Raw genomic sequence first — 23,782 nt, 5'->3', positions numbered from 1 at the left:
CATAGAATAAATTAAATTATGGGAAATCCTTTCAATGGTGTCCTGTAGCAGGTCTCCTAATGTAGAAGAAAAATGATGATTTAATTATCCGTTTAGGAGTGTCCAGGCATGTGGGGGATGCACTGAAAGGCCGTGCCTCACCACACCTGAGAAAGATCTGTGCTGTTGGGATTCCTCCATGGGGTATCATTGAGAACCAGAGGGATCTCATTGGAAAAGATGTGAGTTGGACACATTTTAATAATAAAAGCCTTCGTGTTCAGAGGATGTTACAGCTTTCTTACATACTTTATTTTCTGCTTGCTTCATTTCACTGGTTTGATATTTTTTCTCAATAAGAGAGGCTTAGATTTTGCGCAGCAGTAGAATTCTGTGGCATGTTGAGGGACTGTATTTTGCTTTTTGTATGTAAATGAATAGTTTTAAAATATTTCTCTTCTTACAGGAAATTGCCATTCCTTTTTGAAATTTTGTAATTAACTAGGCAATTCTCTTGTGGTTGCAAATGATGTATTTCTATATTCACGTGATTCAGGATGAGCAATTAGGTTAATGGTATACACAAATAGGCTATTAATGTGCATGATTTTTATTCATAAACTAGGACTTTGTGTGAGTGCCAATGTGAGGGCACAATCTACATAACTGTCTAAAAACACTTGACAAGTAAGGTGAAATCATTCCTGATAAATGATAGCTCACATGGGAATACACCCAGGAAAAATATGCCGTTGTGTTTCAACTGTTGCAAAGAAAGGCAGGCAGTGACTCTGCCTAAGGACTGCAAGCCTAATCAGAAATGCTTTTTGTGGTATTAATTGTGGTTTTGTTGCTGTTAAGAATCAAATGAAAATCCATCTTTGAGTAGAGCAGCAAAAAGTGTGATGGAGGCTTTCAGAAGATCACAATATGATGAAGAAATACATACAAGTGAGGCAACATAACTGGTGATATTTTGTTGGTTTCTTTGAAGATCTTTTTACTTTGGTTTTCTTAGGTAGTTTGCCTGTACCAGAGTCTTGGTAATCCACTCAGCAAGCTAAGTACCCTCAACAGCATGCATTCTCATTTTCTAATGGCAGATGATGGGACAGTAGGCAAGTATGGGAATGAAATGATGCTCAGGAGGAATTTGGAGAAGTACCTATCACTTCAAAAAATACACACGAGTGAGTACTGCTGTGGTTTTATGACAGAAAAACCTATCCTAAAAGTTGTGGAGATGCTTGACATTTCCTGTTACATCTTGTACATCTTCATTTGCCATAGATTTCACTGAAGTTGAAGATTATTAATTGCATGTGTCTTGAACTCTGGATAGCAGGAAAATGAAAATGGCAGCATTTTTATAAAGCATTATGCATTTGGGCTAACTCGCATTTTGGTTTCTTAGTTGTAGAGACATCTAAATGACTCAAATTATTTAGTAGGTATTGAGCATTTGCTCACTTTGCAGTTTTGCGTGGTCTTTGTATCAGCACTAGATAGTTTCCCAGCATTTTCGTAGGTGGAAAAATTGTCACATTCAGTGGAATTTGAATCCTTCGTCCCCTGTTCATTACTTTTATCCTCATCACTGTTCTATATTGCAAGCCTGTGACTTCCTTAGGTACAGAAACAAAGACTGGTTGTGAAAGGAATACCTTCAGCCAGTGTTTGTCAGATTGCATGACTTCCATTGTTTGCCTATACAGTAACTGAGTTATGGTATAGAAATAATGAAGGAAATATTTATTACATAGCTAAGTATTTATTTTTATGCACTAGATTGTATAAATTATTTGTGGAAGTTCACTCTTACCTAGTGATTTAAATCTTGAGGTACGTTAAAAAGACATTAGCAGAGTTATGATGTTAAATCTTTGTTTCCTTTATCTGTTCACGTTATAGTATTTACAAACTTAGAAACTTAGCCCATTTTTAATGTATTCATATTTAGAGCTTCTTACTCAGCCTCTCATATCTTTTCTTACTATGAGTTTTTGCAAGTCAGACTTTCTGGTTTTTTCCATTTCTACTGGATCTTATTTGAAATTTATTTCTGATTGTTAAAAAAACCACCCTGCTGCTGTAAAACTTGAGAAAGTCTGTAAAGGAGTGCCTGATTACTTTTCTATGTGTAGGTAAAAAAATGGATATTGACGACATTTCAAATGCCATCAACGTCCTTGCATGTGAGAGCTATCATAAAGGGCAAAGGGATATTCTGAAGGATTCTTCTTTCCAATACTAGGGCCACTTACAATTTTATCAGGAGGTTTTCATGGTCTTTTTGATCTGGTTGCAGAGGTTCTGTGAAAGTCTTAAAAAGTGTAAGTCAAATTAGAGATGGTGAAGGCATGATTTCCTCACCATTGAACCATGTATGAGAACTCCTTCATGAGTATTCATGAGTATTCATGAGTACCAAATGTTCTGATTTTTTTGTGTGACTGAGATCTGTTTGTAACTGATTAGGTGTGTTTTGAAACAGGAATGGGCCAAGGTATACCCATAGTTGGGTTAGTGGTGGAAGGAGGCCCCAATGTGATCCTAATGGTGTGGGAGTACGTGAGGGCCAGCCCAGCTGTCCCTGTGGTGGTCTATGAGGGCACTGGCAGAGCTGCAGATATCCTGGCTTTTACCCACAAACACACGGGTGATACGGGGTGAGTAGTGGCATAATGCTCCTCCTGCTTGGTCTGTCGTATTGGGAGGGACCTGAAAACGCCTGTCTCAAACCCGCTGAGATAATTTCTAATGGTTCTAGTAATGACCCCGCCATGGCCTTTTGACGGCTTTTACTTCTGTGAAGTGAGAGCAGAGTTTCTTCCTTCCCTGCCTTAAACTAGTGCTGAAAGAATTATTCTGCCAAATTTACTAAGGCTTTTTTGAAGAAGAAAAAGAAAGTGCATCCAGCTATTTTGGGTTATTGTAATGTTTCTCACCTTTGGCGAGGGAGACTGCTGGGTGACCCCAGAGTGCCTGCTTGGGTTTTGACTCAATCCTTTCTCCTGCCATCAGTATTCTGTAAGTGGGCTTGGATTTGAGTTGCACAAAGTTTTTGAGACTAGGGCTGGGGTTAGCTGCTGTAGCCTGGGGTAGGAGAAGGACTAAGGTTCCTTGGCTTTGGCTTTGCTTTACCCAGTGGTAACCCAGATTTGTCACCCTCGTCTAGCTGTAATTCTTTATGTCACCTCCAGTGCCGTCTCAGCTGCAGACTCTATTAAACCTACCTTGATGAAAATTTTACGTCCAAAATGGAAATAAATATACATATATTTGTGTAGCCAATTAATATTTTTTGTGAAAGTTTTTCAAAGTCAAAATGGCTTTTTAAATAAAAATTCAAATTTTAAAAAGGTGGCCTGGCTTCGTTCCAATTAAAAAAAATGAACAATGTAATAAACTTTATATCCTAATTGTTTATTTATTATTTTTTCTAAATATTCTTTTGGGAGGGTGGTATTTTTCCCTAGTGTGTTGTATTGAGAACTTTTTTCTTCACTTGCTTTTTCTTCCATATTTTTGATCTTTTTTAAAAAAATCCTGCCATTTCAAAAGAAAAGGAAAATATGGACGGAAAGGTTAACAGAAAGATAAATGAGGGGAAAAAGATGGGAGAGGTATGAAGCCTAATGAACAAATAATGAGGAATTTATGATTCTTGAAAGAAAGAAAAAGTTTTCTAAACTTTCAGGTTTTTTTAGCTGTATATTCACAGACAATCTTTTGAAAATTGTTAACTTTTTCATTCGTCCTATTTCCAATAGTATATCTGTATGGTCAGAACTAATGTCTGTGTGAATAATAATTTATGTTATGGGATGCCTTTGCTTTGTTTTGTTGAAAGAAGGCAGGAATAAGTTAACAGAGAAGTAGAAATAAAAGAGATTTCTCATATGTCTCTGCTTAGCACAAGTTTCATCTTTTGCTGAGGTGTCATTTGGGCTGGTAAGAAGTAGCTAAAAATGTACTTATCCTTGCTTGTATATCTGTTTTTCAGGGAGCTGCGCCCTCAAGTGAAGGAGGAGGTCTTAGTAATGATTCAAAACACATTTAGCTTGGGACAGAAACAGTCCAGTCATCTATTTCACATTTTGATGGAATGCATGGAGCACAGAGAGTCCGTGAGTGGGGTTCACACTCTGAGTTTAGGATGTCTTCATTTGCTGTTACCCTTTTTGCTCTTTCTGTGGAGGGTTAGCGTGGGCACAGCAATTGTAGAAGTAATGGTGTTATCTCTAATATAAAGGTAATATAAAGGTGTCTGTGCTAATTTATATATTGGGTAGCTCCACAGAGCCTGTTTAGTTAACTTCTCAAGACTTAGTGGTTGCTTATGAAATGACAGCCTTTCTGATTTTAGTAAAAGGCCAGACATCTTTGTTTTCACAGGAAAGATTAAGTAATTCCTCCTTTTTTTCTTCTCTAGTAGTGTCTTATTTGTAATTTAGAAATGTTTCCATCCATTCTTCTACTCATAACAGAATTGTGCTAGAACTTGTCTCTGGGTATTGAAATATACTTTCGAAATGGGCTGGCATGTTTAGTGGCTCAGGTGCTCATTTGCGAGTAGAATCATAGAATCATAGAATGGTTTGGGTTGGAAGGGACCTTAAAGATCATATAGTTCCAACCCCCCTGCCATGGGCTGGGATACCTTCCACTAGATCAGGTTGCTCAAACCCTCGTCTAACCTGGCCTTGAACACTGCCAGGGAGGGGGCATCCACAGCTTCTCTGGATAACCTGTTCCAGTGCCTCACCACCCTCACAGTAAAGAATTTCTTCCTAATATCTAATCTAAATCTACTTTCTTTTAGTTTAAAATCATTACTCCTCGTGCTATCACTGCACTCCCTGATAAAGAGTCCCTCCCCATCTTTCCTGTAGGCCCCCTTTAAGTACTGGAAGGCTGCTATAAAGTCTCCCCCAGAGCCTTCTCTTCTCTTGGCTAAACAACCCCAGCTCGCTCGGCCTGTCCTCACAGGGGAGGTGCTCCAGCCCCCTGATCATCTTTGTGGCCCTCCTCTGGACACGCTCAAGCAGGTCCTTGTCTTTCTTATGCTGGGGGCCCCAGAACTGAACACAGTAGTCCTGGTGGGGTCTCACGAGAGCGGAGTAGAGGGGGAGAATCACCTCCTTCAACGTGCTAGCTACACTTCTTTTGATGCAGCCTAGGATACGGTTGGCTTTCTGGGCTGCGAGTGCACATTGCCAGCTTGTATCCAGTTTTTCATCCACCAATACCCCAAATCCTTCTCCGCAGGGCTGCTCTCAATCCACTCATCGCCCAGGCTGTATCCCTGTTTGGGATTGCCCCGACGTATGTGGTGTTGTCCGCAGACTTGATGGAATGCATGTCACTCAGCGTGGTGTCATCCACAGACTTGCTGAGGGTGCACTCAATCCCACTCTCCATGTGCCCGACAAAGATGTTAAATAACCCTGGTCCCCATATGGACCCCTGAAGGATACCATTCGTCATTGGTCTCCACCCGGACATTGAGCCATTGACGGCAACTCTTTGAGTGTGACCATCTAGCCTATTCCTTATCCACCAAGTGGTCCACCCATTGAATCCATGTCTCTCCATTTTAGAGACAAGGATGTTGTGCGGGATAGTATCAAATGCTTTGCACAAGTCTAGGTAGATGATGTCAGTCGCTCTTCCCTTATCCACCAATGCTGTAATCCTGTCGTAGAAGGCCACCAAATTTGTCAGGCACGATTTGCCTTCAGTGAAGCCATGTTGGCTGTCACCAATCACCTCTCTGTTTTCCATGTGCCTTAGCATAGTTTCCAGAAGGGTCTGCTCCATGATCTTGCTGAGCACAGAGGCGAGACTGACCACCCTGTAGTTCCCCGGGTCTTCCTTTTTAGCCTTTTTAAAAATGGAGATTATGTTTCCCCTTTTCCAGTCACTGGGAACTTCACTAGTCTGCCACGACTTTTCAAATATGATGGAGTACCAAGTATTTGTTATGGGAGTAATGACAATTCTAGCAATGATCGCTAAAATGGAAGCTACCCAATGTGTTCTCATTACTTTTTGTTTTACTTTATTTGAGTTTTTGTTTTACTTTTTATTTGAGTCTCTATTCTAGTTGAAAACTGCATAGATATCAACCATGTGCATTTTTACATTTCTCAGCTTTAAAGGCTGATCAAACAGAAATAAACTCATGTTATTATGCAGTAGGTTGATGCCACTTTGCCTGGGATGCCATTGCATTAAAAAGCAAAATGGTACCTTTTCTGTCTGAAACAAAGGAAAATCATGTCCGGGCTTTTGCCATTGTTTATGTTGAACTGTGTATGATTTAATCTACCACAGCCCTTACCAAGAAGAAATAACTACAGACTTCTGTGCCTCACCTCAAATAGTATACTTCTGCAATTCTAACAGATAACCATATTTGATGCGGAGTCAGAAGATCAGCAGGACATCGATTTGGCAATTCTGACTGCACTCTTGAAAGGTACCTATCTAAAAATATGACCCGTTTTCATCTGACATACAGTCCCATTGGCTTACCTTTTCAAAGCAAAGGAGTAACATCAATGCGTGAGAACTGCTAGGTCCTTTGCTTGTTTCCTAGGTACAAATATGTCTGCTTCAGATCAGCTAGATTTGGCGTTGGCCTGGAACCGGCTAGATATTGCCAAGAAACACATATTGGTTTATGGACAACACTGGAAGGTATTATTATCTTTTGATTTTCACACTTTATTATGATGACTAATTTTCCATGATTTGCATTTGTCAAGCTTTAATTAAGGAATAGTTTGATGCTTGGAGTCAGTCTTCTGAGGTAATCATCTTTGATTTTGGAGAGGCGTTATTCTTAAAATTGCGAAGTATTCAACTGCAGAGTCCATCAGATGAAAAATCAAACACATTTATTTCACCCGAGAAGAGCTGATATCTGAAAATCCTGTAGTTTTCTCTTCTAGCTTTTCCAAATAGTTTCAGTGGTCGTTCTGGATATGTGTTCCTCATGCTTGTGTTGGCAATCGTTGGTGGTCAAGGATACTTCATTGTAGCCCAGAATACTCTTTTCTCCAAAGCAGTAAACTCCAAAAGACCGTTGCCTCTATTTTCCTGGCTCTAGACAGAAATACAAAAATCATGGTCCTTTATGGTGTTACCAGGTAGAAAAAAGGTAGAATTAACTATCGTAACATGGCATCATGGCATTATTTCAGATACTGTTTCTTAGGAATAGCTGCAATCAAGGCAGAATTACGTTAACTATAAGCCTGTGAAAGAACTTACAGTAGCAATTGAATCAGTCCTATAAATTGTGTTTTTCAAGTTTTCAGATGTAATCTGGTGTTTAAGTATAACCCTCCCTAAGTGAGTTTTTATGTACATAATATGATTTTTATAGATAATAAATATAAAACTGTATGTGCCTCAGTACATGCTATTCCCTTTTATTATGAGAGTAAATATTTTCTTCAATAAATTATATCTGATGCTCCCAGAAGTACTTTTTAAGTTTTCCCTTCAAGAATTACAGGGTTAATTTTTCCAGTCCCGAGTGCCTTTTCTTCTTTACAATGTGTATTTTGGAAAATTGATAGTGGGTGTATTTTTTTTGAGTGACCATAGCTGGTTGTTTGACACAACAAGGGAGCTGACTTTATTGATCACCAGTCCATATTTTCCTGTGGTGTATAAGGCTGAATACATGGAAGACTCTGCCTGAGATGCCTACAATTGGGCATCCATGAATTGAAGGATTTTTTGTTGTTGTTGTCACCTCTTTGGGCTCAGTTCACTATCTGTGAAGTGGAGATGATCACGTCATATTCTTGCACAAAACCTGGTAAAAATAAATGGTGTTGAGTGCCCACTGAACGACAAAGAAGGAAATTGCCGGTTTCATTTTCAGGATCTGAATGGTGTGTGAATAATAAGGGATGTGCCAAGCCTGGAACAATAAAGTTAGAACAAAATGTTGAATAGCTCCCCGCTAAGAAAGCATCATTCACTCTGTGAACTAAATAAGACTAAGCCCTCTGGGGAAACATAGTATATGCTTGAGCAATGAACAATTGTACCATTATACATGGTGATGAATTTTCTGACAACTTTTGAGTGTTTGAGTGCATAACCTCAACAGTGTTTCTGTCCAACGGACTTTTGTTTTTGTGGAATATGAAAAAGATTTGTGTGTACACAAAGACGTGTGCATATTTGTGCCTTTATGGTTTTTTTTTACAATACCCTGTATATTTTGACTCTATGAAGAAAATGTATTTTTTCCAATGTCTTCTTTCATTGTTTTATAGCATGTACATTTTTTTATTTGTGTTTATTTATTTTGCCTTCAATAACTCTGCTGTGAACTGTTGATAAGCTTTGAAGCACATCTGTGTAATATACTAAAGAAAGGGGGACACCATCTATCTTTCTTACTTCTTGAAATTCTATACTATTGGAATCAGAAAGAAGCATTATGCTTTTGCTATTTTTATCATTGAAGGTACATGTTGGCAAGGCCTGTGAGTCTGCATCATTCCTTTGCGTTTACATGATAAGTGCAGCAGGTGAAACTTGCTTTGACTAGTGAATTAGTATAAATGATATAATAGAATCATAGTACCATAGAATAGAATCATGGAATCATTTAGGAAAAGATCTTTAAAATTATTGAGTCCAACGTAAACCTAACACTGCCAAGTCTACCACTAAACCATGTCCCTAAGCGCCACATCTACACGTCTTTTAAATACCTCCAGGGATGGTCACTCAACCACTTCCCCGAGCAGCCTGTTTCAATGCTTGACAACCCTTTTGGTGAAGAAATGTTTCCTAATGTCCAGTCTAAACCTCCCTTGGTTCAACTGGAGGCCATTTCCTCTCGTCCTGTCACTTGTTACTTGGGAGAAGAAACTGACGCCCACCTCGCTACAACCTCCTTTCAGGTAGTTGTAGACGGGGATGAGGTCTCCCCTCAGCCTCTGTTTCTCCAGGCTAAACAACCCCAGTTCCCTCAGCCGCTCCTCATAAGACTTGTGCTCCAGGCCCTTCACCAGCTTCGTTGCTCTTCTTTGGACGCGCTCCAGCACCTCCATGTCCTTCTTGTAGTGAGGGGCCCAAAACTGAACACGGTATTCGAGGTGCGGCCTCACCTGTGCCGAATGCAGGGGGACTATTACTCCCCTAGTCCTGCTGGCCACCGTATTTGTGATACAAACCAGGATGCTATTGGCCACTGCCAGCTCATATTCAGCTGACCAGCACCCCCAGGTCCTTTTCCTCTGGGCAGCTTTCCAGCCACTCTTCCCCAAGCCTGTAGCGTTGCATGGGGTTGTTGTGGCCGAAGTGCAGGACCCGGCACTTGGCCTTGTTGAACCTCATACAGTTGGCCTCAGCCCATCGATCCAGCCTGTCCAGGTCCCTCTGTAGAGCCTTCCTACCCTCCAGCAGATCAACACTCCTGCTCAACTTGGTGTTGTCTGCAAACTTACTGAGGGTGCACTCAATCTTCTCATCTAGGTCACTGATAAAGATATTAAACAGAACTGGCTCCAGTACTGAGCCCTGAGGAACACCACTTGTAACCAGCCACCAACTGGATTTAACTCCATTCATCACAACTCTTTGGGCCTGGCCGTCCAGCCGGTTTTTTACCCAGTGAAGAGTATGCCTGTCCAAGCCATGAGCAGCCACTTTCTCCAGGAGAATGCTGTGGGAAACGGAATCAAACATTTTAGTAAATAAAGAGATCTTAAACTGCTAATGTTAAATTTTGGTGGCTGTTTGCTATCTGATGTTTTCATTTGATGCCTTCTGTTTCTTGGTGAAAAGGAGGCTCAGCGGAGACCTTATTGCCCTCTACAACTATCTGAAAGGAGGTTGTAATCAGGTGGGCATCAGTCTCTTTTCCAAGTGATAGGATGAGAGAAAACAGCCTCAGGTTGTGCCAGGGGAGGTTTAGATCCGATATTAGGAAAATTGCTTCACCAAAAGGGTTGTCAAGCATTGGAACAGGCTGCCCACGGAAGTGGTTGAGTGACCATCCCTGGAGGTATTTAAAAGATGTGTGGATGTGGTGCTTAGGGACGTGGTGTAGTGGGACTTGGCAGTGTTAGGTTAACAGTTGGACTCGATGATCTTAAAGGTCTTTTCCAACCTAAATGAATAATATTTTCCAAGTCCACACCACTTTGACACAGAAGATTTTAGAGAACTATTGTGTAGTCCTCCTGCTTCACTCCTGGCTTTCCCAAGGTGATTATCTGTTCCCTTTTTCCATATTTCTGACAATCTTTTCTGCTCTTCTGTGTACTTTTTTCAGGTCTTAGTCATGTTTTGGGATAGGCAGACCACACTGTATTCAGTATTCAAGATATGGGGTTCTTCATTGAGATATTTAGTGAAATAATTTTATACATTATTCTGTATTCATCTAAGTATAAATTCTAATAGTCTGTATGCCTTTTTTACTTGTTTCCAACTTATATTCAACTTACATTCATGCTTTCAGAAGATATGTCCACTAACATTTTTTCTGAGTTAATTTCAAGACTGATGTGCAGATAGGGTTGTTTCCCAAATGCACATTATTTCACATTTACCAATATTGAAATTCACCTGCTTTTTTGGCTGATTAGCCCATATTAAGAGATTTTTCTGTACCTCTTCCCAATCAGTTTTACTATGATGAGTATTTTTGTATCATCAGCAAGTATTGTCAAGTCAGTATTCAATATATGGGATTTTCTTGGTCTCTCACCACTATTAATAATCTTTTTCCCTACCATTTGATCAGTTATTAAACAATTGGAAGACCTTTTGCCTTGTGACAGCTTAATTTGTTTAGAAGTCCTTCAAGAAAGCCATCATCAAAAGCTTTTGTGGGGATACAAATGTACTGTAACAATAGGACAGCCTTATCCTCATTGTCGCTGCCAAAATTCTGGTAGAGTTCTGATTTCATTCTACAAAATAACTGCCTTGCTTCCTCTTACTCTACTGTATTTACCCATGTTACTATTGTTGCTTTTCGTTATTGTCGTTTCATTATATTTGTCCTTATAAAGTTCTAACCATATTGATATGCCATACTTTCACAACTTGTACACTCCTTTGTCTTTTTTAACAATTGGCATATTTTCTACCGTTTTCCATTCTGCTGCTGGAGGGGCTAATTTCAGCTATATGTCAGTTCCCTGGGAACTCTTAGGTGAATACCTGATCCTGACAATTTGCTGCCACTTTACGGATGACTTCTATAATCTTTTCTACTGACACTTCAGTTTGACACAATTCCTCAGATTTGTCTGCCATAAAGAACATCTTTGATGTAGGACCTTTTCTAACATGTTCTGTAGTGAGCGGTGGGGCAATGAATTAATTTACCATTTCTGCAATAGCTTTATCTCCTTGCGTGTTTCTTTCATATCTTGCTCATCCTCTGGCCTTACAGATTCACTGGCAGTCCCCCTCTGCTTCTGATATGTTTGAAAAAGATCTATGTACCAGTTCATATCTATTTCAGTGCAATTGTTCAGCACCATTTTGAATGAAAAGTCATTGTCAAATAATGAGTATGTTCTCCCCTTCAAGTAAGATGTAAAGAGCTCATAACAAACAAGCCTTACATCTCTTGCTGCTTCTCCAAGCAAAAATTACATATATTCCTGAAAGTTTTTCTTTTGACTAAGGAAGAAAATCATAAATAACAATAATTTCTTCATGCATTGTAAAGAAGGGAAAAAAAAGAAAGAAAAAGAAAATGCACAAACACAGTTTTAAAGTTTGCTTTTGACTTAGTTGCTTTCTTAATTAAAGAGGAATACCCCTCCGACTGTCAGGGTCCTGCAATTGTCAGGGTCTACAGTTTGTGCATGGTTATTGTGGTTGTGTGTTCAAATTTTGAATTAGGTATTTAAGCAGTAGTTTTTAGATGATTGTCCGTGCAGTCTTAGTATTTTTATATCTGTTTAAGTGTTTTAAGGAAACACGCACATTTATGCAAAGATTGCGGCCATTTCTTTTTAGAACTCTGGTCCTAAAAGTTCAGGAGGTAAAGACTGTAACCAGCTGTAACTATGATTCTGCTTAAATGTCAGCTCAGTGTCAAATGGACTTCACAACAAAGAATGTCATTCTAGTAATTACCAGATGGCTGTCTAAACCTCTTTAGACACACTGCGAGCGCAAGGAATGACTCAAGGAAATTTAATACAAGAATGGTCACTTTGAGGTATTTCTGGAAGAAACACCAATAATTCAGGAACAGTTCACAAGTTTTCCTTTCACATGTGACAGTTCTGTAACATTTATTGGTCATCTTTTAATATCACTTCTGCCAAACGTAAATACGTACATGGAAAGGACTAACTTCATGTGCCAAGACAGCACTAGCACCTGCCCCATTTTGTGCCTGCGTCCTCATTCTGCTCACCCCACTGCGTTTTCTGTGCATGTGTGTTCTATAGAAATTCTTTATGTGGATTTATAGGAACATCATATGTCCAACTCCTTCCCTATTTTGCATGTAAAAATCCTGCTGAGCTCTGTCCCAGTGCCATGAGTAGAGTGCTTTCACCGTTTGGACACCGTTGTAGGTAGAGCTCTGCTTCATGGTGTCTTTGAGAGAGTTTATCCTAACGCAGATTCTCTCTCATATTTGAAAAGAAGTCTGCTTTAAAGAACTTCAAGTTCTATAGAGAGATCTTGAAATACAGTACCTTGAAATGGCTTTTGTCATATGTCAAAAAAGAAAAGGCTTCCCTCCGCCCCCTGCATTAGCATACATTAGCTTCTGAAGTGAATTAAAGAGTAGGGAATGTATTATCAAGAGTCTAGTTGTAAAGTTAGATTTGTAGAAGTCTCTACAGACATTGGGTTTATGGACACTCAGTTTTACTCCCCCTTTCTTGGATTTTTTACACAGATGCTTCCTCCAGTATATTCTTCTTTTGTACTGTGCACTTTAAATATACATAAAGACAAATCATTGTGATAAAGAGATCCCTAGCTGTTCAGGGATGCTTTATTTATTTCCAAAAGAAGACGATAATTTTCTAAGCTTTTCCTTCATCTCTGTCCTTCTGGAGGTTGGTGCCTTGGAACAGGCGATGCTGGATGCTTTAGTGATGGACCGTGTGGATTTTGTGAAGCTGTTAATAGAACATGGAGTGAACATGCACCGTTTTCTTACCATATCTCGTTTGGAAGAACTCTACAATACAGTGAGTATTTGAAATCCCAGTGTAGAACTTTAGATAAGAATGCCTAGCAAGAATACTGTTTTTCTTAAGAGATTTGATAATTAGGCCACATTTTTATGAAGGATTTTTGAAAAAAGTTGAAAATTAATGGGTTTTGATCATTTTTGGTTGTAATGTTGGATTTTTGGATTGGTGGCCCAGCTTTTTATTTTCGATTCATTGACATGAACCAAACTGAGTGGTCACCTGAAGCTCATGAGAAATATAATTGGATTTTAATCTGGTATGTGATACATGCTTCTCTTCCTGAAAATGATATGTTGTTTAACCAAAGTGATACCAACGTCTTTCTAGAATATGTCAAGATTTAAGATAGTAGAAGTGTTGCAGATTGGTGTTGAAATGTTTTTGAAGACGTTTGTGGGGAGAGTGTGAGTGGGGAGTGTTTGAATCACAGAAGCTTATCCCAAAGATCTTTTAACTGCTTTCTTTTCGTGTATTGATTTTCTAATGTAGAGTGACATGCTTGTTTACTGTCTTTTCTTTTCACATCACAGAAACAAGGACCATCAAATCTACTTTTGCATCACCTAGTTCGAGATGTGAAACAGGTAATAGACATAGGAAGGCTGGCAAGCAAAAATGATAGCTTAGAACTTCAGTGTCCACCAGAATACTGCTATTAGGTAATACAGGGGAATTTTAAGAATAGAAGTGATGGGTTCATTACTATGCTCCTATATCTACTAAATGGTTTTATCCTCATCCCGCTGATCCCCCTAAGCAATTAACTAGCTTACTACTACTGAGTGCTCTCAAGAGCCCTGTACCTTAATTTCAAAGCCAAGCAGTTCGTGTAGATCAGACTCCCTTTCTCAAGTTACTAAAGTGACATTATGAAGTGATTGTACAAAAGACTTAGCGAATTAGTACAGTAATTATGCTCATTGCTGTAAGGCTTTCTTTTTTTCCCCAAAGCTAAAAGTCTTTCCTTGTTGAGCGGTAAGAAAAAGATATTGTGACAAGATACAGTATTATTTTAATGTGCTGTATTGCCTAAGAGAACAGAAGGTGGCAGTGGATGACTACTGCACAGAGCACTGGCTCCGTTAGTAGTTTAGTGTCAGCCTTGTTATTTAGCTAGACAGTTAATTTTTTTCATGTTTCTGTTACCTATTGCACCTCACAGCACTGCTTAGCCAGGAAGGGATGAGCTGTTCTTTCTGCATCTAGTCTCCACTAGATCCAAAACTAGATTAATTGGCTAATTCTTTCCACGGTATGAATGCTAAGATAAAATAAAGTGGTAAGTCTGAGTGTTTGCAGAGTTCTGTGGTCTGAAGTGGTGGGATTTCTGATATTTTCTTATTGTGGGTGACTTTCATTGATGGTTCTGTGGATAGGTGTAGGGTATTCTGGTCTCCATAGCAAGCTACTTTCTGTGTTTTCCCATACTGTTGGACGTATTTGAGGTCTAATTTATGTGATAGATCTGGAAGATCTCAGTGTTGAAAATACATTGAACTTTTCCAGGCTGAGAAATCTGTCTTTCTCACTGATACTGAAGTGATTTGCTCCTTGATATGACCCCTCTCCTAAAACCCATGGCCTGGTTACATCTCAAGACTCTCTGGGAAAACTCAGGGTGTGATCTAAAGGGAAGCTTTTGGCACTTGAAATGGAATAGTGGAATTTAGGTAGAAAATGGGTGCACAATTTCAAAACTTTCTATGCTGTTGGGTAAGGTAAACTCACTTGGGACCTGCAAACAGGTCTAAACGCTGAAAAGCCTTTTTCACTTGAGCTTCTGTAAGTATGCATAAGTGCTCTGTGAATGGGTTGTGCAGTTGCAGTCTTACTAAATATGGTAACACAGTAGCTAGGACAGTCACGAGAGTGATGTGACCATGGATTTCAGAATATTTTCTCCATTAGTGTGACCAGCTTTGCTGCTGCTACATTTGAATGGAGATACATTGCAGTCTGCCCTGTTAGCATAAAATACGCTTTTTAGTGCAGAGAGGTATCTACAAGAATAACTAGTCAGAAATACTTGCCTAACTCTCAATGACAGCGCTGGCAAGCTCTATCCTGTGAGAATTGCTTTTGTGCCAGAGTGCCCAGCACATTGGTGCCTTCTGCTCCCCAGGGCTGGGTGGCCTTAGCTGGACGTACTGAGTCTTGCCACTAAAGTCTATTGAAAAAAAACTCAGTCTAGTGAAGAAAATGACTTCTCACAGTCAGAAGGACATACACCACTAGAAATACATAGAGCCTTTGATCCCATCTATGTACAGGCCCATTTTCCGCTTCCAAGAGTTGTGGTTTAAGGTTTTACCAATAATCTTTAAAATCTGCATGGAAGATATTCTGTTCTTGAGAGAATTTGTCTCAACCTTGTGTCTTGGAAGAACAGTGGAGGTAAACTCTGAAGCCGTAGTGCTTTAAACAGAAGTGGTGAGAGACTCAGAAGGTACAGCTGATGCACGTTCTGCTGCTGTCCTAGTTGTCGTGACAGTCTTGAGCATTTAGAAGAGATTACCAGTCTCCAGGAATTATGCTACAACATTAAATACATGCTTCATCCACATCTTCATTTTTAATTAGTGAACTAGTTTAATGAGCAAATCGTACCATGCTAGTTTGCTCTTGTTATGAGAAGATGATTTCTTATCAGTCTCTCTGGCTGTTGGTGGTTAACCTGAAGAAGCATTACCCTCACTGTTGAATGTAGCTGGTCTTGTGAACATTGCAGTATATGTCCCCATACGATGTGGGTGCAGTGGACTGTAGATGTCACACTTTTCAGGCTGAAAATGAGGATGTGCCTTCGTTCTCCCTCCTAGGGGAGTTTTGTGTGCCTAATGAATGTGTACGCTTTCCTGACAGATGCAGGAGTTCTCAGCTGCATCTTCTTCCAGACTCCCCTCATTGTACTAGGGCTCTGACATGGTTGAATGTTGCGTATAAGAGCATCATGAAATGCTTGTGACATTTGGTATTTCAGAATACCCTTTCCTTGGATTACAAGGTATCACTGATTGATATTGGGCTGGTAATAGAGTACCTTCTTGGTGGAGCTTATCGGAGCAGCTATACAAGGAAGCATTTCCGAATTCTCTACAATGATCTCTACAGAAAACACAAGGTAACTTCTGTGAAATGGCTACCACTGGTCACCAAGAAAAGCCAAAATGTGACACTTGAAAATAGCTCAGGTTGTCATTGTGGTTAGTCTGAAGAGCATCAGTTAAATGTATGCTATGCTTGTCTGTTTTATGAATCTCTTTGCCAGCTGTGGAGAGCTTGCAAATAAAACAGACAAATCCCTCCCCAAACTACTCCCTGCCACCCAAGACCACCAGTGATTGTTAAATTAACTATTAGTTCAGTAAATTTACCTTTGTGTTTGGTAACCAGGTTGTGTTCTTGTCTGTCATCCATCAATAAAGATTGACAAGGCTATACCAACGACCATTTTCCCTTTTGCGAAGCTCTTGCGACTTGAACCACATCACAGAAATACTGAATTCAACAGGCATTGAACTAGACTTAGATCATGTCAGCATGGCATAGTGAAGAGCAACGTGGAAATCCCTGACCCAAACGTTGAGCAAATATCTTACCTTTTAGAAGCAGCTCAGTGCTAATGGCGCATCTTCCTGCCTAGGCCAATGAGCTGTGTTTGCTCGGCAGAGATTTTTCCGTGACGCACTGGTCATCACAGGGGCAGTGTCATGCTGGATGTGCCAGGCTGCACCCATGGTGCAGTGGCTTTGTGTAGGCAGAGGGTTGTGCTTGGACATGCGCGTCATTCTGCACCTTCTAGACACTTAAGGTGTTTCACTGTACGGCATCGCATTGTGCCATGTCTGCGTATCAGTAGCATCATCTCTACAAACGAACTGCCTCAGAACAACAGTGTGCAAACATACTAGCACTTTTATTTTCCCCATTGACTTTTCAAAACCAGTAACTCGAAAACAGCCTAAACTTCTCAATAAAGAAGTAGCCAAATATCATTCCCAACATCACAGAAGGAGCAGATTTACCGCCTAAGAATTCTCCCTGGTTTTCAGAGTAGAACTAGGCTTTGAGTAAAGTATTTCCATATGTTAGAAAACAAACAACAAAAACCTCTCATCCCCATGCTTTCATGACTAATAGAAGAACCTCAGGGTGATCAAGGAAAATGAGACGAAATAATGAAAACTGTTACTTGGAGTGAATAGAAACACAGTGGCAGAGCTTCCTGTGTGTCACTGGCTTAATACAATGCTTAAAAAGAGATATTTAAGAGTTGTCATGCTCTTCACCGTATCCTCGTGAAATATGACGATAACGGGGATGGGTGAAACCACATGATCATATAACTAGGAACTGCAGGGAAGAGCGAAGAGCGTCAGTGATTCAGCTGGTAACATTCTTCCCTCTCAGTCAACACTGAACAAAATGCCCAGGGATGCTAGGCATGCCATCCTTTGGAGGAAATGGTCAGCAAAAAGTGCAGAGAACTTCTGTCTTTTAAAGGGTTTATGGCACTTTTTATACAGGTAGGCAGTCGGAAGAAATGTTTGGTGATTCCAATCTGGTGCAAGCCCTGTTATTGTTGTAATTGGTGGATGCTATTGGTGAAATCAGTATTTTGAATTTAGAGATTCAGAAAAATACATTTTTTTAAAATTAAATGTGAAACAGGCTATTTTTAACTTGATGGTATAAGCTCCAGTGGTAGTTATAGTGATTGCTGACTCACTAGTCTTTGAATAACATCAGTTTCTACAGGCACCATTGCAATCAGAGATAAGTACAGGCATACTTCACCTCTAATTTGCATTTCTCTACTTGTGTTTTATGGTATGCCTTTGGATCTAGAGAGTGCTCTCCAGCTTTTCTCAGAGCCTGTCTCATTCCCTTCATCAGAGTAATCAGACGGGTAGCAGAATGGGATCTGCTGAAAGTACTTTGCATTCTCAGTTCTTCAGAACTGCACAGCCTTACAAATACAAGGTAATATAATTGTTTATTCTATACTTTGCTTAGGACACGTTAGGCTGCTAATCATTTTATTGAGAGATTTTAGACATGTTGGTCAGGCTGTTGTCATAATTCTACTTAAATTCCAGTGGAAGCAATGTTTTACTGCTCACTGTTCATGAAGTAGAGGTCTTGCAATTTTAATGTTGAAATCAAGCTCAGGCTCCTCCTGTGATACCTTCTAACTTCCATCCATTTGTTGCTAAGGGCTTTCATTCACTGAAATGTACTATCACCAAACTTCTGAAGATCAAGCATGGGTGAAAACTCTTCTTATCTGGAAGCAACAGTAGGAATTCTCTGACTTTCCCGATGTTTTCTCATGATTAAAGTAGCTACAGAAAGCCTGCTAAGAAGAGATACAGTTCTGATATCTGGAAAATAATGGCAGAGTATTTTTATTCAAAGAAAGGATGATAAAAGAGCAAAGATTGCCACATACACATCTCTGACAGACAAAACAAAAAGTAGGATGAATTTAAATGGCTTTATTGGAATTAGTCTGAGACAAAATGAATCCATTATAGCACTGAGACAACCTCACTTATACCAGAAAAACTTTTTCTTTGCCTTCAACGGAGAAATATCCAGACACGAATGTATAGCAAGTTTACATTACAAGTGTGGCAGGCAGTAAAAGTCATCTTTAAGTATCACAAGTCTATGGTGTATGTTTCAGTCTACTGATTGCTTTTTCTCCTGTCATGACACAAGTATAAGAAAAGAATGAAAGTAGGATCTTGGTATCACAGGGTTTGGAGACTGCCCAACACTATGGAAGGGGAGGCTATAAATGCCATGGGTACAGAGCAAGGGTTTTTCCTCCACTAATGTTGCCATCTTCTTAGCATTGGTAATCTGAATGTGATCCTAGCTGTGGTTTATGACCTACTTAAATGTATATAACGATCAAATAGTTTGCTACTTGCAATTCAGATTTGCATGCAGTTTTATTTACGTGAATCTGAACGTCAACCACTCATTGAGATTTTCTTTTTTTTGAAAAACAAATTTATAGGAAAGATCCACTGCTTTCCATAAGTGTAAGAAGAAATCAAAAGAGGATATAAACTTTGCAGAGAATTATGAGTCATCTGGCTTTATCTATCCCTATAACGACCTCCTGGTTTGGGCAGTATTAATGAAAAGGCAGAAGATGGCAATGTTCTTCTGGCAGCATGGAGAGGAAGCGATGGTCAAAGCCGTTGTGGCTTGTAAACTCTACAGGGCGATGGCACATGAAGCTACACAGAGCAACATGGTGGATGACACTTCAGAAGAACTCAAGAAGTACTCAAAGTATGAGTTCTCCCTTCACTTCTGTTAATAAAGTTCTGCAGTGCTTAGAATGGTTAGATATTTTCCTCATCCACTAAGAGTTTGTAAGGTTAGTGGTGCCATGGAATTCAGAGTGTAAAAGAAATACTTTCAGCTGCCTGCTATTCATATTATATAATGGAGCTATATATTGGAGCTATGTATTGGTGTGCAGTTTGGTTGAGAGTCAAAGGAAAGCTATTAGCATGTTATCCAGTTGCATATTTAAAAATTAAAATATAGGTGGGTAACGTGTGGCTCACTGTCTGCTAAATGGTCAAGTTGAAGATTGAAATTTCCCTTACAGCTTCCCTTACAGTTCAACTTATTAAAAAGCTGTATGGCATATATGTGTTGGACTTTTCAAATCTGTAACGTGGTAATGAGCAAACTACAATCAACGCTTAAATCCTGCTCTGTGTAAGACCTAAAGAAAAATGTATGCTGAAATAACTAAGTGAATAAAAAATGAAGTAGACCAAGAATTTTCTTCAAGTTTGTAGTTTCATGTTAGTGTTTTCTGGTAGTTTTTCTTGTTAGTGACATATTGTATGCTTTGTAGACATCATGCCTCAGATTTGGAGTACAATAAGGTGTGCTGTCTTGTTTTGCATGCAGCTCCAAAGCTTAATTTAAAGGAAGGTGTGTATTCCTTGAGGAGTCTTCCCTATAGAGATGTTTAAGAGCCAGTGTAAAAGAAAAGGTTTTTGCAACTGCCTGCAATGCTTGCCCACAGTGGTCATGAGTCTGTTGTCAAAGGAAATACACAGAACTTTGTAGGGCCCATTTTGATTGCTGAGTGCGATTAAGAACAAAACAAATAAAAAAGTAGAAAACGGGATGACCCTAAACCTTGTGATTAGGACTAAATAGTTAGATTTATCCCCCAAATTATTTTTCACTAGATATATTGATAAAGCAACAGGAAAAATGGGAGAAGGCATATTTACCAAAATTGTTTCCTGACCTTTAGTTAATGGAGTTTTCAAACGAACCTCTTTGCAGCAGTGATTCTGAGTTTTGACTGATCGCTGTTATATTAACTGTTAATTCCTTTCTGCTCTAGGGAATTTGGGCAGCTTGCCTTAGATGTGCTAGAGAAAGCATTCAAACAAAATGAGCAGATGGCCATGAAGTTGCTGACCTATGAACTGAAAAACTGGAGCAACTCAACTTGCTTAAAACTAGCAGTGTCTGTGGGGCTGCGGCCTTTCGTATCCCATACTTGCACACAGATGCTGCTGACTGATATGTGGATGGGACGCCTGAAGATGCGGAAGAACTCCTGGTTTAGGGTAACATCACTCTAGCTTCTTCTGAGCATTTAGATGCTGTTTAGATGCTTTATACGTGTCTTTGTGGTTATGAACATGTCTAATGTAGCTTCAGACAGATGTGCTTAAGCACGGATTGGAATGCACACATCTGGGTGCTTCTGTTTTACTTCTTTGCAAAAGCAGCTGTGGGATGACATCAGGAGAATGCATTTTGTGAGGTTTTTTTGCTGTTCCCGTTCTCTCAGCACCCTTCAGTCTCTCCCCACCTGCTTTCGCTGCCCCACAGTGCTGGTTCTCTGGCAGAGCTGCTGATGGGAGGAATGCCCTCCAGACGTAGGGAACAGTATCTGAAGTATTCCCAGATGCCATGACACTCTTCAAAGCCACAAAACAGAGCAACACACTTCTTTGGAGGCTGTAGGAGTGTGATACAGAGATTCCCCACACCAGTGGCTCCCTCCCAGGCCAGTGAAATTGCACTGGGTTTATGCTGGCACCATGCATGGCTGACTATGGCCTTAGGTCTATGCTATCACTGCTGAATTAATTTCCTGAATCTTGTGTCTCTCTTTTAGGTCATTATGAGTATTCTCCTGCCTCCCACCATCTTGATGCTGGAGTTTAAAAGCAAGGCAGAAATGTCTCATGTACCTCAGTCTCAAGACTTCCATCAGTTCACATGGTATCATGGGGATCAGAGCCCAACCAGCTCTAAAGATGCCTTGTCTCTGGTTAGTCTATGATGATCAGTCATTTGTGTGTCAGGATCTATTTGTTTACCACAATATAATCCTGAGGAGTGAGGAGAAGGTGATCAGTTGGAAGTGTAGGGGCCCAATACTCAAGAAGTAGGGGTTTGATCCCTGGTTTGGATACCACAGAAGTGACCTTGGACAAGTCACTTGATCTGTCCTGAGTGTCACTTCTGTACTGGTCATAATGAGAAAATCCTTCCCAACCTCACAGAGGTATAATGAGATTATAATTATCTGTCAGTTACGCAGGTATTTTAGGGCACAAAGCTGCAGATAAATACCAGTGTAACCTTGAATACCGAATAATCTAAGAATGGTTTCATATCATACCCGAAATCACATCCATAAAACTCAATTCAGGTTGCCCAGTCAACCTGTCCAAAGCAGGGAAACAGCAGTCCAGGTCCTGTCCTCTCCAACTTGCTCCTTCCTCCCACTTTGCCTGGTCAGCAGCCTCTGCCCTGCATCTCACCGCAGCCTCTCCCCCTCTCCATGGCCATCCTTTGCCCTTAGTCTCTCCCTGAGATTTTGTTTCTTGCATTACATCATAGCCCTTCCAGAGGTCTAGCTCCTGCCCTCCCTGTTGAAAAACAGGGTATCTCTACTTCTGCATCGCTCGAGCTTAGCAGAGATGCCATTTAAAGCACAAGAGAAGCACTGTGCTTTTGGTTTAGTCACCTGAACTGAGTCCTGAAACACTCTGCAGGGACCTGTGGTTGCGCAAAAGTCCTTCTTAGGCCTGTCTGTGGAGAGTCTCCAGCATAGGTGAAGTCTTTGCCTTTTAAGATCTGAATTCGCCCAGACTTCTGCTAAGCAGAATTGCCTGTCCTTTCTTTTTCTCATTCTCCACAAAGCATTCCTTGAACTGAAAATTTCTGAAAGTTTTCTGAGGTGGACAGCAGACACAGAGAATTTCCATCCAAAAGGGTAAATGTTGGTGAGGTGCTAACCAATGACAATAGGATTGTCAAGTGAGAGCTGTCAGGCAATCTTTTTTGCTCTGCTCTGCTTATTTTACAGCAGATAAGCATTGTAGATTGCTTGGGACCTTCTCAGTTAACTTTCAAATTGTGTAAAATAAAAGAGAGCGGATTGTTGTTAAGGGCTTTCGCAGCAGCGTGGTAGGCCTGTTGATGCCACACTTGTGTTTTCTCTCTCTGATGCAGAAAAATGCTCGAAGCCATTATCTCCTGCAGTGCCTGTCTAATATAGTCAGTTCAAAAATGCTTTCTATGGGCTTAGGTAGCAGCTATGATACAGAGGACAGGCCAATTGTAATAATTTGCAGCAGGACCACCCCTGCAGCCTGGCAGAGGCAACACAGCAACGTGCACAAGCACTTTTCTGACCTGCCTCAGACAGGACTGCTTCCTTCCTGCGCTAGCAATAAGCTTAATTTCTGATTTTATCTAATACAGAGTGTTGTTTAAAAAAAAAGGCTGAGCTATCGCTTTTTCTTAAATGCTCTGGTATGAAATATTACAGGAAAATGTACGGAAATTTTCAACAGTGTACATGTGCCATACAGAGCATCTTTCACACAGAGTCATAAATTCCAGTGACCTGCTGCAGCTGGAAACTGATTGCACTCTTTCATGGGACAAATTCTCTCCTTCACCTTGGAGGATCCAATGTTAACACATTGGGATGATTCTGTGTATCAAATTCCCTGGTATAGCACTTTTCTGAGTCTAATGTGATGATGTTTTCCCCTGATAACCCAAGGAAATGTTGTGTAGTAGGGATAAATATGTCACATAAAAATCTGTTATACTCCAGATGTCTAGTAGCAGTAAGTTTTAGCATTGATATTAGCCAAGGCAATTGGTCAGCATTGAAACAAAACTGAACAAGGTTTGCCTTCCCTAGCTATTAGCTATTGATAGTTCCCCCAGGCCTCCCTCCTTTGTCTCTGAAAACTCCTTTCAGCACCTTCTGGTTTGTCAGTTGTCCACTGCTGCCTGTCTGCAGCTCTTCTTAGGCTTCAGCGGCAATCGGATATTTGTACTTTCAGAGGGGTACGTAGACAAGTGTCAAATTCTGGATATAGAATCAACTGTGTTGATTTTTGTTTGTTTGTTTTTATTTTACTGAAGATAATAAAGAAGTTACCTGTAATTTTTCATCCTCATCTTCTAATCAGGCATACAATACATAAAAAATAGCAATTAGATTCTGTATTTAGAATTTCACTGTCTTGACATTTTCTGTGCAACTGTAT

General features: G+C 40.0%; 1 protein-coding gene across 1 annotated transcript in view; it reads left to right on the top strand.

Moving 5' to 3' along the window:
- Positions 1-23,782, top strand: part of TRPM6 (transient receptor potential cation channel subfamily M member 6) — a 79,214-nt gene that overhangs the window by 17,563 nt on the left and 37,869 nt on the right. Inside the window, exons 6-18 of the mRNA XM_075137079.1 lie at positions 97-221; positions 998-1,169; positions 2,474-2,648; positions 3,986-4,109; positions 6,391-6,463; positions 6,584-6,684; positions 13,062-13,196; positions 13,733-13,786; positions 16,183-16,323; positions 18,051-18,185; positions 19,231-19,511; positions 20,596-20,824; positions 21,382-21,537. Of these exons, the coding sequence (XP_074993180.1) occupies positions 97-221; positions 998-1,169; positions 2,474-2,648; positions 3,986-4,109; positions 6,391-6,463; positions 6,584-6,684; positions 13,062-13,196; positions 13,733-13,786; positions 16,183-16,323; positions 18,051-18,185; positions 19,231-19,511; positions 20,596-20,824; positions 21,382-21,537 (1,901 nt within the window). The remainder of the gene's footprint in view (positions 1-96; positions 222-997; positions 1,170-2,473; positions 2,649-3,985; positions 4,110-6,390; positions 6,464-6,583; positions 6,685-13,061; positions 13,197-13,732; positions 13,787-16,182; positions 16,324-18,050; positions 18,186-19,230; positions 19,512-20,595; positions 20,825-21,381; positions 21,538-23,782) is intronic.

Source organism: Calonectris borealis, chromosome Z (assembly GCF_964195595.1).
Source record: "Calonectris borealis chromosome Z, bCalBor7.hap1.2, whole genome shotgun sequence".
NCBI classification, from domain to species: domain Eukaryota; kingdom Metazoa; phylum Chordata; class Aves; order Procellariiformes; family Procellariidae; genus Calonectris; species Calonectris borealis.
This window is presented reverse-complemented; position numbering and strand designations above follow the sequence as displayed.